The sequence below is a fragment of the Talpa occidentalis genome, unplaced genomic scaffold (genome assembly GCF_014898055.3).
Source record: "Talpa occidentalis isolate TD23 unplaced genomic scaffold, MPIMG_talOcc4v2.1 talOcc4.4, whole genome shotgun sequence".
Classification (NCBI taxonomy): domain Eukaryota; kingdom Metazoa; phylum Chordata; class Mammalia; order Eulipotyphla; family Talpidae; genus Talpa; species Talpa occidentalis.
The window spans coordinates 42,111,668-42,129,861 of NW_023604295.1; the positions used below are offsets into that span (position 1 = coordinate 42,111,668).

At 36.3% G+C, this 18,194-nt stretch overlaps 1 protein-coding gene across 2 annotated transcripts in view; it reads left to right on the top strand.

The window, feature by feature from the left end:
• OSBPL11 (oxysterol binding protein like 11) overlaps positions 1 to 18,059 on the top strand; it is a 100,589-nt gene extending 82,530 nt beyond the window's left edge. For both annotated transcript variants that reach the window (XM_054700494.1, XM_037525395.2), the window contains exons 11-14: positions 4,190 to 4,376; positions 10,579 to 10,761; positions 14,160 to 14,313; positions 16,352 to 18,059. In XM_054700494.1, coding sequence (XP_054556469.1) covers positions 4,190 to 4,376; positions 10,579 to 10,761; positions 14,160 to 14,313; positions 16,352 to 16,417 — 590 coding nt within the window. In that variant the 3' untranslated portion in view covers positions 16,418 to 18,059. The remainder of the gene's footprint in view (positions 1 to 4,189; positions 4,377 to 10,578; positions 10,762 to 14,159; positions 14,314 to 16,351) is intronic.
• The last annotated feature ends 135 nt before the right edge of the window (positions 18,060 to 18,194 follow it).

Below are 18,194 nucleotides of genomic sequence, written 5' to 3' on the forward strand. Positions count from 1 at the left end.
CATGTAGCACTAAAGAGATACTTTCCAGGTAAATCTTTATCTACATCTTTTATATTTCCTTTTGAGATATTTAATGTATATTGTCAGGCTTTACTTCTACTTCAGCAAAAGATTATGAAAAAATAATTTTGGAAAAACCGACAAAAAAACTTCCACAAAAATCACAGCAGATTTAATGAAAATATAATGAAAGGAAAAAACTACCATTTTATGTTAGAAGAACACTCTTGTATATAGAATAATTTGTTCTGCATATAAACTTATAGTGTAGCATGGTATAATTAAATCTATGACTCCAACATCTTAAGATTGATTTGTGGCTGTGAAGAAAATAATTTATATCCCTTTTCATTTTTAACATTTGTTTTGATATGAGCTTTACCAATTTCCAAATATTAATTGAAACTAATCAAAACTTTTATAACATTTAAAAATTTTTATTATAAAAAGCTACCTTCAGTTACAATGTTTACAATGTTATTCCTAGGCTTTGCATAGATCAATTTGTTTATATTATAAGTGAAAAAAGTGAAGTCTAGGGTTGATGGGACCTATGCAGGGTTATATAGGCTAAAGTTTGGTCAAAACTATAACATCACTTTTGGAAGACAGTAATTATTACCAGTTTAGTTTGGTAATGCTGTCCTTTCTCACTCCAAGAAAGGGAATGCCTGAAGAAATTAGGGAAAGCATTAATATCTTAATCATGCATTAATTTTGAAGGACATATATAATAGCTAATACTTGATTGCTTAAGTGCTATTTATATATTCATAAATTGTCTTTTGGAATTAAATTGTTATTGGTACCTTCAACAAAAAGTAAATTACGATTATCCTAACTGGCTTATTACCACATACATTCAAAATAGGTTGTATATTTCTTCAGATTTTAAGTTTCATAGCATGTGAAACTTAGTATGCTTTTGTTAATTATTTCTTACAATTCAAAGCTCCTAAACCCAGTTTATAAAGTCATACTTTTAGAAAAGTGATAAAAATTCCATTTTCAATTTAGAATTAATCAGTTTACTATAAATAATTAAAATATACCTAGGTATATTGTCAATATCTCTTCTGACAGTTCCCATTTATAGAAATAAAATATAACCAGAAACACGTTCCTTATGAAATGGTGCAGTAATTCTTGATTTACTGTTCCCTTTGTGAGGACTGTTGATGCCAATAAAAAGAAATATAGTTGGTGTTGCTTTATGTAATGTAGATTGCTTCAGAATATTAGTTTATTTGCTAAGCTAAACATGAACTATATTAAATAATTATTTTTTTTTAAAGATTTATTTTATTTATACAAGAACCTGGGTACAGGCCAGATGTACGGGAGGGTGAGAGGATTCACCAGAGATAGAGTGGGGAACAGAACAGGCAGACTGACCGAAATACACTGCTGAGGGGATCAATGGGCGAGACAGGCGAGGTCTGCCGCACCATGTGGGTTGCTTCACGGCTGGTGGGGATCAAATCGGCACTGCAGAGGCTGTGGACAGCTTCACAGCGCTGCGCTCAACTGCCTGTGCCACCAGGGAGGCCCTATATTAAATAATTATCATAACTTTTCCCCTTATTCATGAACATTAGAAACAGAATGCTTAATGAACATTTACTTAGAAAGAAGTACTGTAAGGCCTCCCTGGTAGCACAAGGGGGTAAGTCTCAACACTATCAAGCTATGGCCAGCCACTGCAACATGAGTTCAAACCTAGCCAGGGAGTTAACGCACATGGTGCAGCAGACCTCTCCTGTCTCACCCGCTGCTCCCCTCAGCAATATATTTCAATAGATCTGCCTGGTCGGTTCCTCACTCTGCCTCTAGTGAATCCTCTCACTCCCTGCACCTCTGGCCTATACTCCCATTCTTGTATGCATAAATAAATAAAAATAAATCTTTTTTTTTAAAAAAAAGAAAGGGCCTCCCTGGTGGTGCCAACACTTGATAGTATTAACACTATCAAGCTACTGCCAGTCACTGCAACAGGAGTTCAATCCTGAGTTCGATCCCCCACCCAGGGAACTAATCCATATGGCCCGGCAGGCTTCTCCTATCTTGCCTGCTGCTCCCCTCAGCAGTGTATTATAGTAGATCTACCTGTTCTGCTCCCCACTCTGTCTCTGGTGAATCCTCTCACTCCCCACTCCCCCGCAACTCTGGCCTATACCCTAGTTCTTGTGTGCATAAATAAATAAAAATATATCTTTAAAAAAAAAAGTACTCTACGAGTTCAGACTTACAGTGTATCTCCTATTCAGTATTTGTTTTGATGGTGAACTAGGTAATGAACTTAGGTTAATAATGTACTTTTGTTAATTATTTAAGTCTCCTTGGTATCGCTTTAATTATCCTGTATCGATAAATTTTTCATTAAAGTAATTCCCTTTTTAAGAGGAAATGCAAATGGCCAACAGGCATATGAAAAAATGTTCAACATGCCTTATAATCAGGGAAATGCAAATAAAAACCACACTGAGATACCACCTTACACCAGTAAGAATGGCACATATCAAAAAAACAAGCAACAACAAATGTTGGCAAGGATGTGGTGAAAAAGGAACTCCCCTACATTGCTGGTGGGAGTGCAAACTGGTCCAACCATTGTGGAAAGCTGTCTGGAGGTTCCTCAGTCTACTAAAAATGGAGTTACCATATGATCCGGCAATTCCATTACTAGGGATCTACCCAAAGGACACAAAAACAGTGATTCAAAAGAACACCTGTACACCTATGTTTATTGCAGCACTATTTACAATAGGTAAAACCTGGAAACAACCCAAAAATAGATGACTGAATCAAGAAGATGAGGTATATATACACAATAGAATGTTATTCAGCAATCAAAAAAGATAAACTCAGGCCATTCGCAGCAATGTGGATAGAGCTAGAAGGAATTATGCTTAGTGAAATAAACCAGACGGAAGAAGAAACATTTCGGATGGTTTCACTCATAACAGGAATATAGGGGAACCAAATAAGACATCAGTGTAAAAAAAAAAAAAATAACAGTACAAAACACAACAAAGCAAAAACAGACAATTACAAACCAGAGACATACTGCAGGAGAGGAGGAGGGAGAGGGGTGAGAGGAAGGGAGGGAGGGAGGAGCACAGGGGACTGTGGTGATGGTGCACGGGTGCCTTGGGGAAGGAAATTCTATGGGGACTCAATCTGAGGGGTTGGGGGGAAGCAAATATTGTCGTAAAAAAATGATAGATGTTAAAAAAAATAAAGTAATTCCCTTTTTATATATTTTTATATTAATTTTATTTTTTTTAAAAGATTTATTCATGCATACATGAACCGGGGTACAGGCGAGAGGTGTGGGAGGTGAGAGGATTCACCAGAGACAGAGTGGGGAGCAGAACAGGCAGATATATACAGAAATACACTGCTGAGGGGAGCAGCGGGTGAGTCAGGAGAGGTCTGCTGCGCCTTGTGGGTTGTTCCCTGGCCGGCCGGGGATCAAACTTGTGCTGCTGTGGCTGCAGATAGCTTCATAGCTCTGTGCTTAACCCCTGCGCCACGAGGGAGGCCCCCCTTTTTATATATTCTTAAATATGTTAAATATGTGTCACAATGTGGAACAAGTACTGTAAAAATAACATTTGTTTGAAAACTACCACTTCTTTTGTAGCTTGACTAATTCAGAATTTGGTAAACAAAATTATTATGATGGCCATAGATTTTATCATAGAATTACCTTTTTTCTTAATATATGTAAAGAACTTTTTTTCCATCATACCATCTGAAATTAAGGTCTGTGACTCCATAATATTGAACATTTAATGTTTCCCAGACTGCTGAAAAAAGTATTACTAGCACTGATTAAATGATCAGATATTAATAGGATGTAATACAGTATGGTCTTAAACTCTGACTTACGCTTTTACTTTATTTTTAGGAGCATTAGCGTGAGCTCTTACACTGTGTCCATTGTAACATTTCCTGATTCCAAGAACCCCAAATGAATAGTATAAGGTCATAGTGAAAGTAATCTTGATTCGTTATTACCAGGAAATGTTGTCAAGTACAATTATAAATGAAGTTAATTTCATCTGAAGCTAAATGAAAATCAAACAAAATTATGTTTACTTGCTGGACAGGAGAAAATATATTATGTGTTTTTCATAGCTATTTTTTTTAAAGATACAAACCTCCTTCTTGTTTTCCCATTTAGGTATCCTCAGTCTTTTGGAGCATGGAGAAGAGTATACATTTTCTTTACCTTGTGCATATGCCCGGTCAATTTTAACTGTTCCTTGGGTGGAACTAGGTGGCAAAGTCAGTGTCAACTGTGCAAAAACTGGGTATTCAGCCAGCATCACATTTCATACTAAGCCATTTTATGGTGGCAAACTACACCGGTAAGAACACTTCACATGGCTTTTTTTCCCCCATCAGTTTGATCTTAAGTTGGAATCCCTTATTCTTATTTTGCTTTGTTTTATGTGAAATAGGGTTGGATTTTTATTTGTGTTTATTTTTTGTATTAAAAAAATAAACTTTTCAAGGCACTCTGGAAATCATGACCTAGTTTTAAAACTAGTGACATCTCTGTAAAAAAATTTTCCTGGTTAGCTAACCAAATGTAGAATAGAATTCCTGACAAAAGAACATACAGTCTCTGGTCCAGTTATAAGAATAATTCAAAAAGCACATGGTGAAAGTCAGTGTCTTCAGACACCAATATTGAATTGGTGATTTTATTGTAATTTGTGAGTTATTATATCCTCTTCATGGCTCACTGCACTCTTCAGCACTTACCCAGATCACCCAAACCATTCAGTACATGAAGACAAGTCTTCTACTAGGATTCTCAAAAGAATACTGATGTTTCATTAAATCTTTGTTGTCGTCTCAGATTTTCTCTGAATTAGGAATGGTTTTCTTTCCTTTTTTTAACAAAGTTTTATTTTATTTTATTTATTTATTTATTTTTGAGTAGAAGAACTTAAGTTTATTTATTTTTAAATAATAAATTTTATTTTTATATTCCCCTGTACAATTGCAAACCCCCCATTCTGACCCCAATCCCTCCCTTCCTGCCCCCCACCCCCCCAAAAGTGTCTCTGGTTCCTAGTTTTTTGTTGATTTTGATTTTCACTTTCTTATAGTTATTCATTTTCCTGGTCCCTTATTTAAGTTTTCTAGATTCCTGCTATGAGTGAGACCATCTGGTATTTTTCTTTTTCTTTCTGGCTTATTTCGCTGAGCATGATCCCTTCCAGCGCCATCCATGTTGCTGCAAATTGCATGTGTTTATCTTTTTTGAATGCTGAGTAATATTCCATGGTATATATGTACCACATCTTCTTGATCCAGTCATCTATTTTTGGGCATTTGGGCTGTTTCCAAAGCTTAGCTATTGTAAATAGTGCTGCTATAAACATAGGGGTGCAGGTGTTCTTTGGAATTGGTGTTTCTGTGTCCTTTGGGTGGAATTGCTGGATCATATGGAAGCTCTATGTTTAGTAGGTCAAGAAATCTCCAAACAGCTCTCCATAGTGTTTGGACCAGTTTGCACTCCCACCAACAGTGTAGAAGAGTTCCTTTTTCTCCACACCCTCGCCAACATTTGCTGTTGCTAGTTTTTTTAATATGTGCCATTCTCACTGGTGTAAGATGGTATCTCATGGTAGTTTTGATTTGCATTTCCCTGATTACAAGTGATGTTGAACATTTTTTCATATGTCTGTTGGCCATTTGCATTTCCTCTTCAGAGAAGTTTCTTTTTAGCTCTTCTGCCCATTTTTTGACTGGATTATTTTCTTTGTTGTTGCTGAGTCTCATCAGCTCTTTGCAGATTTTTGTGATCAGTCCTTTATCATTAGTGTTGTGTGCAAAAATGTTCTCCCAGTTGGTGGGGTTTCTCTTTGTTTTTGTTATTGTCTCTTTTGCTGTGCAGAAGCTCTTTAATTTGATGTAGTCCCAGCTGTTTATCTTTGCCTTCACTATCACTGCTTTGGGTGATGTGTCTGTAAAGATGTCTTTGATGTGCAAATCACGTAGTGTTTCGCCTATATTTCCTTCTATGTATTTTATGGTTTCAGGTCTTATGTCTAGTTCTTTAATCCATTTTGAGTTGATTTTTGTGTATGGTGTGAGGTAGTGGTCAAGCTTCATTCTTTTGCATGTAGCAACCCAGTTTTCCCAGCACCATTTATTGAACAAACTTTCTTTGCTCCATTGCATAGTCTTTGCTCCTTTTAACAAAGTTTTAAATTGAATAACACATATACCAAAGTGTACAAGTTGATTTTCATTTTGTGAAAATTTGAGTTTTTTGATCTAGACACAGAACATTATCAACATTCCAAGAGCCCTTTCTGCTCTGTTAGAGTCTCTCTCTCTCTCTCTCTCTCTCTCTCGCTCTCGCTCTCGCTCTCGCGCACATGCTTTAAAGATAGCCACTGTCCAGATTTCTACTGTCAGATTAGTTTTGCCTGTTTTTGAACTCTGTATAAATGAAATTGTACACTCTGCTCTTCAACTTGATTTGTTTCATGCAGCATTATGTTTTTGAGAGTCATTCATGTGTGCTTGCAGTTCATTCTCCTTAGTGTTTCCCAGTGTACAGCTGTGCCACAGTTTATTCATCCTAATCTTTTTTTTTTTCAAGTTTTATTTATTTATTTGTTTGTTTTGTTTATACATGCACTGGGTACAGTCAGAAGCGCGGGAGGGTGAGAGAATTCACCAGAGCCAGAGCGGGGAGCAGAGCAGGCAGAAGGACCGAAGTACACTGCTGAGGGGAGCAGCAGGCGGCAGGAGAGGTCTGCGCGCCATGTGGGACCCTCCACCGGTGGCCTGGGAGCAGCCGGGGATCGAACCGGCACCACAGAGGCCGCGGGGAGCTTCGCAACCCAGCGCTCAACCGCTGCGCCACCGGGGAGGCCCATTCATCCTAATCTTGATTGGCATTTGGGTAGTTTCCAATTTTGACAAACTGCCACTTGAACATTGTTTGGTGAATGAATAAGTATAATAATTGTATGTATGTAGATATTGAGAAATAGAATTGCTGAGTGGTAAGGTATGAAAGTTGAATGTCGTGAGATACTGTCAAATGTTTTTCTTAAGTGGTTATATCAAAATATACTCCCTATAATTATTATGAGACTTTTAATTGCATGTAACTATTTCACTTCTTCACTGGACTAGTACTTGACAACTTTATAAATGAAAAGAAAGTTTGATTGGTTCCCAAACATTGAATGGGTCATTAAAAATACGGATTTCAAAATGCTGAAGCAGTGAATTAAAAAAAAAAAGTACAGGTTACTCAAACAGAGCCACTTAATATCATCAGAGTAATCATCTTTTATTCTTATGTAAGGTATTCATACTATGTTACCTGTAATTCTGTTTACTCCTCTCATGATAATCACAGAATTCAAACATTATGATTAAAAAGAACCTTAGAAGTGACTGGACCAACATTACTAGGTGCATAAATGCTTTTGTGCATATATGTGGTGTATGTGTGCATATGCATGTAAATAATTGTGTGTGTACTTGAAATCTTAACAGGACTCATTATCTATAAAAAATTATTAAACACTCTATTAATTGTTCTTTTATTTCCCTGAACATGGCTATAAATTTTTAGACATACCTGTACAGTTTGTGATCTCTCATTGCATCTGTACATCTGTATGTATAGATGTTGTGTGCATATATAGCAAATAATCTATATATATTTGCATATTTTTCTTGGGAACTGTTATTAAGTCTGAGTTTCTTGGAGATAAAATACCCTGTCAAGTTGTAGCTGTTCCCAATGATCCTTTGTTCTACTGCGAGTTAACTCAGATATAAACCTTTGGATTTTATTTTTTTGGAGCTTCACACAAATGATGTCCCCTTTGTCCTCTACAGCAACACTTATTTTGAAAACAGCTATAATAGGTGTTTTTTATTTTCTCTGAATATACACCTTTATTTCTTTGAACCATTACTTTTAGTGGCAAGAAAAAATAAAATGGTAGTTTTGGTATTAGCCTGTTTTACTCAATGCAAGATAGTTTATAGTAACTGAAATGAAAATCCTAGAGCCATAGGCAGGAAAAAATCAGCCCATGTTGACAGCATTAGTTCCAGCTACTGAAACTATGGAGATCAGTCTATGAGCTGTTGAGGCTTGTAAACACCAGAATACACCAACACTTTGTATTGGAATATTTACTTATATTTAAACTGTGAAAGTCCAATACAAATCATGGTAATATTTCTTTTTTATTTTTAAATTGTTTATATTCCTGTTCAGTCCTTGCCATTTGGATACATCTTTTAACTCTGATATAAGACTATGATAAATTGGACCTCCCTGGTGGCATAGGGGTTAAGTCTCAGCGCTATCACACTATCACGGAAGCAGAGGCAGGACCTGAGTTAGCTCCCCAGTTGGGGAAGCTAACCCACATGGCGTAGCAGACCTCTCCTGTCTCCCCTGCTGCTTAGCAGTGTATTCCAGTAGATCTGCCTGTTCTGCTCCCCACTTTGTCTCTGGTGAATCACCCCCTGCACCTCTGACCTACACCCCAGTTCTTGTATGCATAAATAAATAAAAGTAAATCTTTTTAAAAAATCTAGATCTCCATGCTTTCTTTAGCGCTGTGTAAGTATTCATGTACTTTTCCATGATTGCTTTCATGCTACAGTGACAGTCAAGTTGTTATCACAGAGACAGCCTGACCAGTACATTCGAAGCAGTTTACTTTCTCATCCTTCACAGAAGTTTGTCAAACCAGCATCAGACTATTACAGAGAATTGTTATAACAAAGTCAGGCAAGACCATTCTTCCTCCTTATGCTTCTTTTTCAAGTTTGTTGGGGTCTAATTCTAGCTTGTGTGATTTTTGTTCCCTGTCCCAGTTCTCTTGTGTGTGTTTTTTTTTTTTTTTTTTTTTTTTTTTGAGTAGAAGAACTGGGGTGCAGGCCAGAGGTGCAGAGGTTAGAGGCTTCACCAGAAGCAGAATGGGGAGCAGAACAGGTGGGTTTACGGAAATACATTGCTAAGGGGAGCACTGGGCGAGATAGGAGAGGTCTGCTGCACCATGTGTGGGTTAGCTCCCTGGGTGGGGATCAAACTCAGGCTGTAGCAGTGGTAGCACTGAGACTTAACCGCTAGGCCACCAGGGAGGCACTCTCATGCTGCTCTTGTTGTATAACTGCACCTTTCACCATAGACCCCAGGTAACTCAGGATGTATGAATAGGCCTAGGGCTTATTTGCTGATTGGAAAGGCCAGTGAAAGAGATAACAGCTTGTGAGATTATGTTGTGACAGTAAAACAGAGTTCAAGTGAAGGGTAGATTGTTGTTTCTCGATTCTCAGAATACAATTCTGTGTATGTGTGTATGTTCTGTATTGTCTCTTTTCCTTTTTGACTATAGATAAATTTCAAGGAAAAAAACAATGTTGGCAAGTGAGATCAGACAGGAAATGTGGACATCACAAGAAACAGGCAAAAACCCTGAACATTGTAATTATTTATTTAATTTCATTTGCTTTGAATTCTAACTCAGAGTTCCCATTCCTACTGTCATCAAACAGATTGTAGATTTTGAATGTTTGGTTTGTTATTGGATCCAGTCCCCTGCACATTCTGATATCTAAGTTCTGGTTCATAGATCACTTGCTTATTGAATCTACCTCCTCTTCCTTGAGCACCAAGTTTGTAAACCTTTGACTTCTGATTAAAAACTATGGACTCCCTAAATTCAACTACATACTTCTGGTTTCCAGGCTTCTAACTTAAACATAAAAAATGCTCAGGATTCCTGAGATGTTGCCTGGACCTCAGAGCTTTGATCCTTTGTATTCCCTTTGGAATCCAAATAAACCATAGTCTCTGGTACACTGATTAGACTCACACTTTTACCCACTATTTTCTGTGTTCTGAGCCTCTCGTCTAATCTGACCCTGTTATTATTTGTATTTCATAGTGAACATAAAATCTTGTTCCTATTCTAGTCTTAAGAGGAGCTGCATTCTATCTGTTGATATACCAGCCAGATAACTCTTCATTAAACTTTTAACACTAGTATTTTAAATTCTGTAAGTACTTTGTTGATAACAGATTTTGCATACCATTACTTTTTAAATTTTTCTATTTTGGTAAGATGGTTTTAAAAATTTCAGTGTATCTTTTCTATTTTTCTTTTATTGATTTTTCTGGGTTTTGTTTTTAATTTTAAAAAGTTTAATAAGTTTGTAGTGACATTTTTAGACTTTAAGAAGAATGTTGATACTTTTCATATTTCTCATTAGCTTAAATATTATGAAAGCAAGCATTTTGAAGATCACGTTTTGTGATCATTTATGGCAATTAAGCCTCTGGTTTGAGTCCCGATATTTTTCCTAAAGATTAAAGTTGATGGTATTTAAAAAAATTATCTAGTAAACTAGCATGAGATTCACAGTCTGACTTTGGTAGTGACAAATTAAGTGAGCTGAATAACACATTTAAACAGAAATTCCCAAGTACATTCTTAGGTTTCAGAATCCTACAAACTAGCCCAATATCACTTATTAAAGCATATCTTTTTTCCTTCTTGCTTCTAGGGTAACAGGTGAAGTAAAGCACAACACTAGCAACACTGTGGTATGCAGAGTGCAAGGGGAGTGGAATAGTGTTCTTGAGTTTACTTACAGTAGTGGAGAGACAAAGTATGTGGACTTGACTAAATTGGCAGTGACAAAGAAAAGAGTAAGACCTCTGGAGAGGCAGGATCCATTTGAATCCAGGTATGTCATCTTTGTATCCATCTAGGAAAGAACTAGAAGTTCGGTGTCTTAATTTAAGCCTCTTCACCAGTTTGAATCTTGAACATGTGTCACTTTACCAGTTTACATCAGCTTCCTTATCTGTAAGTTCAAAGGGATGATATGTTCTGATGCTCTTAAACCTTACTAGCTCTTAGATATAGTCACATTTCAGTTAAAAATCAAACATTATGCTGGGCAAAAAATAGTAATAACACAGTGAATGGATAACTGTTCCCATCATAAAAGCTCTTACAAATTATTTACAAAAGGGAAGGTACCCCAATAAAAAAATGGACAAAGAACATAAAGAAGTAGTTCTCAAAAATAGACAAAATGCCCATTAACAAAATGGAAAATTGTTCCATGTAATTAGAATTCAAAGACATACAAATTAAACCATAAGACAAATTTTTTTAAAAAAGATTTATTTATTTATACAAGAGCTGGGGTACAGGTCAGATCCGTGGCAGGGTGAGAGGATCCACCAGAGACAGAGTGGGGAACAGAACAGGCAGACTGACTGAAATACACTGCTGAGGGGAGCAGCGGGCAAGACAGGAGAGGACTGCCACGCCATGTGGGACCCTCACAGGCCTGCCGAGTTCGAACTGGCACTGCAGGGGCTGCGGACAGCTTCACAGCGCGGCGCTCAATCACCTGCACCACCAGGGGAGGCCCAAGACAAATTATTTTTTAAAATTCTACCTCTCTTGGGGAAAAGTGTAAGCAAATAAGCATTTTCTTACTGCTGGTTAGAAGATAAACTGGCCCAACCTTGCTAGAAGGTATTTTTGTATTAAATGTCATAGACCTTTAAAGCATATCAAGTGGATCTATATGTGTGAAGAAAGTACAGTCTCCAAAGTGAGATGACAGTGGTTGCTTCTGGAGAGAGACGTACTGGGGTCTGGGACAGGAAAGGAGCTGACTTGTCATAGAATGTCCTTTTGTACTGCTTAAATGTATATACTGTATGTTAGTATTACTGTATCCATTTTAAAAGGAAATACAAGAAAGCATAAAACAACTTAAGATCACATGAATAGAAACAATATATAACTAAATGTATAAAGGAGTTAAAGATTCATTAACCAAAAACTCAGATTGAACAAAAACATGAGAGTAATGATTTCTTAGAAATTTTTTTAGGATTTATCTTAAAGGAAAGGTTCTCAAGGTTTGGTCTGTAGACTTCTGGGGTCCTTGAGATCTTTTCAGGAAGTTTGCAAGTTCAGAGTTGTTTTGTAATAGTGCTAAGATGTTATTTGCTTTTTTCACTCTGTTACCACTTGCATTAGTGGTACAAAACACTTCTGGGCTTTCGTACTACCCAAGGAAATGGCACCAGAGTATACAAGTAGTCATTATGTTCTCCGCTGCTATATACTTGCATTTTTTGAATGACAATTTCTTTTTGAATGTCCTTGAAAAAGAAGATTATTAGTTGCATTAAATCTGGATCATGTACCTGTCTTTTTAATATTCTGTGTGACAAGGTGGTAATATGCATTAAGCACTTGTCCTGGACACTGAAAAGTATAGTGGTTATCTGGAAGAAAAACACTTGTGTAGTTGTTTGAGTTATAAGCTGAGTTAATTACTCTTTTCACGAAACACCATTTTTACTTAATAGAATAATAGGCAGACAGACATAATTGGCAAACAAATTATGACAATTCAGATTTCAACACTGGGCAGACAATTTTCTTGTAAATAATTGTTGTAAACATGGCAGAATTTTTGAAAACTTAGTTGACACCAAGAGCTTGAAAACTTTCCATAAGGAATTTTCTCTTTAAATTGATAGTGATAATGGGGACCTCCCTGGTAGTGCAGGGGTTAAAGTCTCAGCACTATCAAGCTGTCCCCAGCCACTGCAGCATGATTTCATTAGCTGGATCCCTGGCCAGGGAGCTAACCCATATGGCACAGCAGACCTCTGCTGTCTCGCCCGCTGCTCCCCTCAGCAGTGTATTTCAGTAGATGTGCCTGTTCTGCTCCCTGTTCTGTCTTTGGTGAATATTCTCATACCCTGCACCTCTGGCCTAGACCTCGGTTCTTGTATGCATAAATAAATAAAATAAATTTTAAATTGATGGTGATATTTTATGAATGTGATTTTTTAAAGTATTTTTTAAAATGAATGTGATTTTTTAAAGTATTATGTAATAAAATTTGTCCACATGTGGAATATCATTTTCAGATAATGCATGATATTACAAAATCATGCAAGCATTAAAAAAAAAAATCAAAGATGCAGATTTGCCCAGTGGATTTCCGTGTAGCAGAGTATGAAAAATTGATGAACACCTTTTATCTTTATTTCCTTTTTCCTGCTTAATTTGTGCATTATTTACTATTTCTTTTTCTAGTTTCTTAAAATAGAAGCTAGGTCACAGGTCAGTAAACTTCTGTAAAAGTCCAGAAAGTAAATGTCTTAAGCTTAATAAGTCAGTCTTTATGACTACTCAATTCTGACATTGTAGGAGTCTTTTGTAAATTCTGAATACAAATTCTTTATTGGATATGTGCAAATATTTTGTTCTCGTCTTTTCATTTTCTTAATGGTGGGGTTTTTTTTGTTTGGTTTTTAAAGTATAAGTGTGTTTATTGGGGTGAGATGAGATTATCAGTGTTTTCTTTTATGGATTGTGGTTTGGGTGTTGTGTCTTAGAAATCTGCCTAACCCGAAGCTTTGAAGACTTTCTCCTATATAGTCTTCTGAAAGTTTTATTTTGAGGTGAGAGTGTAAGGTAATCTTTTTACATGGTATGACCAGTTGTCCAGCACAATTTGTTGGACATACTATTTCCCCAAGAACTGTCAGTTTTCTTTTACTTGGAGTTTGTTTCTCCCTCCCTGTGATGTGCTATTAATTGGAGCACACACAGGGTTCCCTCATTTGTTTGCCTTCTCTCAAGGATCACTGTCATGCACTGTATTTTTGTTCAGTACCTGAAAATCATTGTTTCATTATATTTTGGTCTGGCTTCTTATTTAAAGAGGCAGAAGGGTAAATCTGGTTCCCATTATATCATTATGTCCAGAAGCAAAGTTCTGTCTCTTACATTTCAGGTTTTTAAAAATTTATTACTCTTCCTGTTTATTATTTCCAGAGTTCATTTAAAAATCTTGCACTTATAACTTGAGAAAATACTGTTTATATAGTTTATTTTTAATTAAAAAGGAAGTAGTAGTAGCAGCAGTCTGGACATTAACACCAACAGCATAGTATCAGTTTTTGTAACTCATAGGCATAAAATTATAGGTCTGGTTTAGGAAACATAAATTTTGAAAATCCCTTAATTTTAAGGGTATTTGTTTTAATTACCTGTCTTTTTAAGAAAGTTGTAAAATGAGTGGTTTTCTGATTTCAGGCGATTGTGGAAAAATGTGACAGATTCTTTGAGGGAATCTGAAATTGATAAGGCCACAGAGCATAAACGTACCCTGGAAGAACGCCAGAGAACTGAAGAAAGGCATCGTACTGAAACAGGCACACCATGGAAAACCAAATATTTTATTAAAGAGGTTTGTCATATAAGTCTTCAAATTAAAACTCATTATCTACCTAGTAAGAATTTTAACTTACTGATGCTTGTTGATTATTACTTATACATCTTTAATTCTAAAAGTAGTCCAGCTTAACCATGAGCTTTTCACAGTTTGTCGAAGTAAAATAGTTTACCAGCAGTTCAGATGAAATAGACTTGGAGATTTAAGTTGGCCATAAACATAAAATGCTATCACAATCTTCAGTCACAATAGAATATGCAATTCACAATTTACTGTATTTTGTATCATACTGAAACGCTCTGTTTACTTCTAAAGACAATTTATTAGAGCTTCCATTTCCTCCCCTTTGTTATTATACATGTCCATCAGGATCCATTGGTTGTATCCTTTTAAGTGAATGTTTAAGATTTCTTAAGTTGTATATAAATGCAAGCAGGAGAACTTTTATGATACAGTATATCATATTGGGGTCATATGTGTTGTATAAGTGAACCCCAGTCTTACCTTGGATAATTTACCACTTCTAACCTCTGTTTTTATCTGTAAAATATGGATAAATATACAGAAGGTGCACTAAAAACACACTGCCCCTTCCTGGATGAAGTTAGGCCATTCATTTCACTTCTCAGAGCCTCGGTTTCTTCATGTATAAAATGAAATCGTTAGAGGGAATGTCTTAACTTCTAAATCTAGCATTCTGTTTGTGGTTAGGTAACATCTTTTCCAAAGAACAGTATGGATATTGAGAAATATCAAGCATTTTAAGATAAACAACCTAGTGGTTGCTATTTATTATTTTTTTATTTTTTTTTTTTTATAGAGGCATGTTTTATTCATTATTTATTTATTTGTTTGTTCATTTGTTTTGTTTATACATGCACTGGGCACAGTTAGAAGTGCGGGAGGGTGAGAGAATTCACCAGAGCCAGAGTGGGGAGCAGAACAGGCAGAAGGACCGAAGTACACTGCTGAGGGGAGCAGCGGGTGGCAGGGGAGGTCTGCGCACCATGTGGGACCCTCCTCCGGTGGCCGGGGAGCAGCCGGGAATCGAACCGGCGCCGCAGAGGCTGCGGGCAGCTTCGCAACCCAGCGCTCTACCGCTGCGCCACCGGGGAGGCCCGGTTGCTATTTATTATTAAAGAGAAATTATTCTGACACTTATAAAAACAGCACAGAAGATTTTATTCAAGACTGATACAATAGAGGAGAGTGAACTCAACTCTGAATAGAGAAACAAGTGGGAATTTATAGCCAACAGGCAGATTGAGGGAGTGGAAATTGGTAGGTAACAATGGTTAGGGGAGGATAAAAGCAGTTTGATTGGATGTCCAGGACTAGGGGATTTTCTAGAAACTGGTTCCTTGGGATTCTTTGTTAAAACTGGGCTCAGCAGGCCATAGACAAGACCTACCCGAGAAGAGAACTTAAAGGAGCCTGACAAAAGTTTGGTCAAGGAAAAAAATCCTTGTCACTATGAGCCAAATAATTGCTAGACTTAAGGTCATTTTTGGAACAAGGTAGAGTAAATATATTAGGTTTTTGTCTTTTAATGTAGTTACATAGTTAAATTGAAAGAGAGATAGGGGTTAAGAACAGATGTTCCTTCTATCTTTAATTCACTCTCTGACTCCTGTTTCTTTGTGGGTGTAGAGTCAGGGAAGAACTAAAAAACAACACTTAAAACTCTTAGGTACTAGAGATGCCAAGACTAAGATGGAGATTACAGCTTATTCCTTCATGGCCATGTTTTGTATGTCACCTACTGCCTGTCATTTTATATGTAGCATCTTATTAAACTTGGTGGAATTGATACAAATGACCTCCACAAAATAAATAGTCAGGGCACTAGATATCCCAGACTAGGACTTCTCAGCTTATCCTATCTAAGCCACAGGCATTCTTTGATGTCTGGAAGTAGAGACTTTTTTCCTTCACAGGAACTCCTCTATTTTAAATCATGACAATAGAATTTCAAGGAAGGATTGCTTCTAGTTTTGGTCACTAATTCTGAAAATAGTATAGCAATGGTTCTTTATTTTTCTACTTGTTTCAGGGAGACGGATGGGTTTATCACAAACCCCTCTGGAAAACAATTCCAACAACGCAACCAGCAGAGTGACATACAATATCTAAGACTTGACCAAATGAGGTTCCTCTCTGTTTACCCTACACCCTTCCAGAATGGAGTCATTGCACTGAGTGACCCGCTTCCTGATTGCACGACTGAAACTAGGTAAACACAGATGTGCCTAATAGGGCACCATAGAGCTGCAGCAAGACCAAAGTGTTGAAGAAGCACGATGGACCTCTCACCAAACTGTTCATATGATGTGAGCAATATCATCTGAAAAACTTTTACCTAAATTATTAAATGATTAATCTTTTATCCAGTTCCTGCTCCTAAAGCTAAGTTCAATTCCCCTATTTTTGCATGGGGACAGCAGATATATACAACAGTGAGAACTCAATGATTTTTATTTCTTTATAGTGAAAAGTGAAGTCTTTCAGAGTTTGTGCTTTGCTTTCTGTCAGTAACTGAAGTATTCACACTACTCTTATAAATAAACCAAGAGGAGGAGGAAGATGACCCAGAAGTGGATTCAGCCATTGTGCCTGAAATCAGTGTTAAAAAAAAAAATCAACCAGATTGTAGTAACAAGGCATTCTTTTACTTCAAAAAGACTGTGTGCCTGTGTCTGAGGAACTTACCCATTTTCCACAACTCTGTCGGAACTCTCTTTTAAAAATATATTTATAAATTGATTAGAATTATAACCATGGAGGATTTTTTCTTCTGAGCATTTTAATATACTTGAAAACAACATTGACTTGAAAAGTTTCAGAACATTTTTCAGTACCTAGTTTTATTAAATATTATACTCGAGAGACAATTTTTTAAAATAAGTTCATGTCAATATGATGAGATTTTGGCCTTTCTCAAGAACTGAGGCATTAAAGAACATAGCAGATGTTAAAAAATAAAACTGTTACTCTTTTCCTTAGCTTTTTTTCATTTTTTAGGTTGGTGTCCAGTATTATGTACTATCCCTCTGGATAAGTATGCTTTATCTTACCTCTCTTCACTCAAAATTTAAAACTATTCATATTTGTCAGTAATTCAGAAGTTATATATATATAGACTGAGCGCATATAAGGTATAGTTTTATTTTCTTTTCAAGGAAATTCAAATGCTGAAGAAAGAGTATGAAATAAAAAGATATCAGGAAAAAAAGATATCAGGAAGTTATATTCAGGTACAAATCTTTTTTTAAATAAGTATTTTATTGGAGTTGAAGGATTGCTGGCAATTAAAAGAATAGTGCTAATTACGACTGTCATCATCCGTTCAAGTATTTATTGAGCACCTACTTACGGTGCTCAACTCTTGTTACTGCAAACTACCTTAATTTTCCAAGAGTGGTGCCTTACTCTGTTTCTCTCATGTGGTCTTCCAATCAGTGTGTGTATAACGTATACCTGTTATTCATCAGCCATTGTAGGTGGCTGCATCTGTTGTATCATCATAAGTCTAAGCTTTGTGCTCTGATAAATTGTGTTTTATTGAAGGGGTTAATAGGATGAAAACAGCATAACAATTTTTTCAACAAATTGTAAATTATAAGAAAATAATTGGTTTATGCACAACCATTTTAATGATTCTTTTGTTCATTTTTTGCTGTGAAATGCACTGAAAAAAAATCTCAAAATGGATTGTGGTTCATGTGTTGGGAAGATTGAAGAATAATAAAACTGGAGAACAATGATGTCTTTGTGTGTTTTATGAATGAAAAGAAATAGAAAGGTTCTATTTAGTGGAGTTATTGCCCTTTTCATTTGAGAGGGACATTGATTTTTCTTTTTAAATTCTTCAGGACTCTTAGGGAGATAAGAGCAAA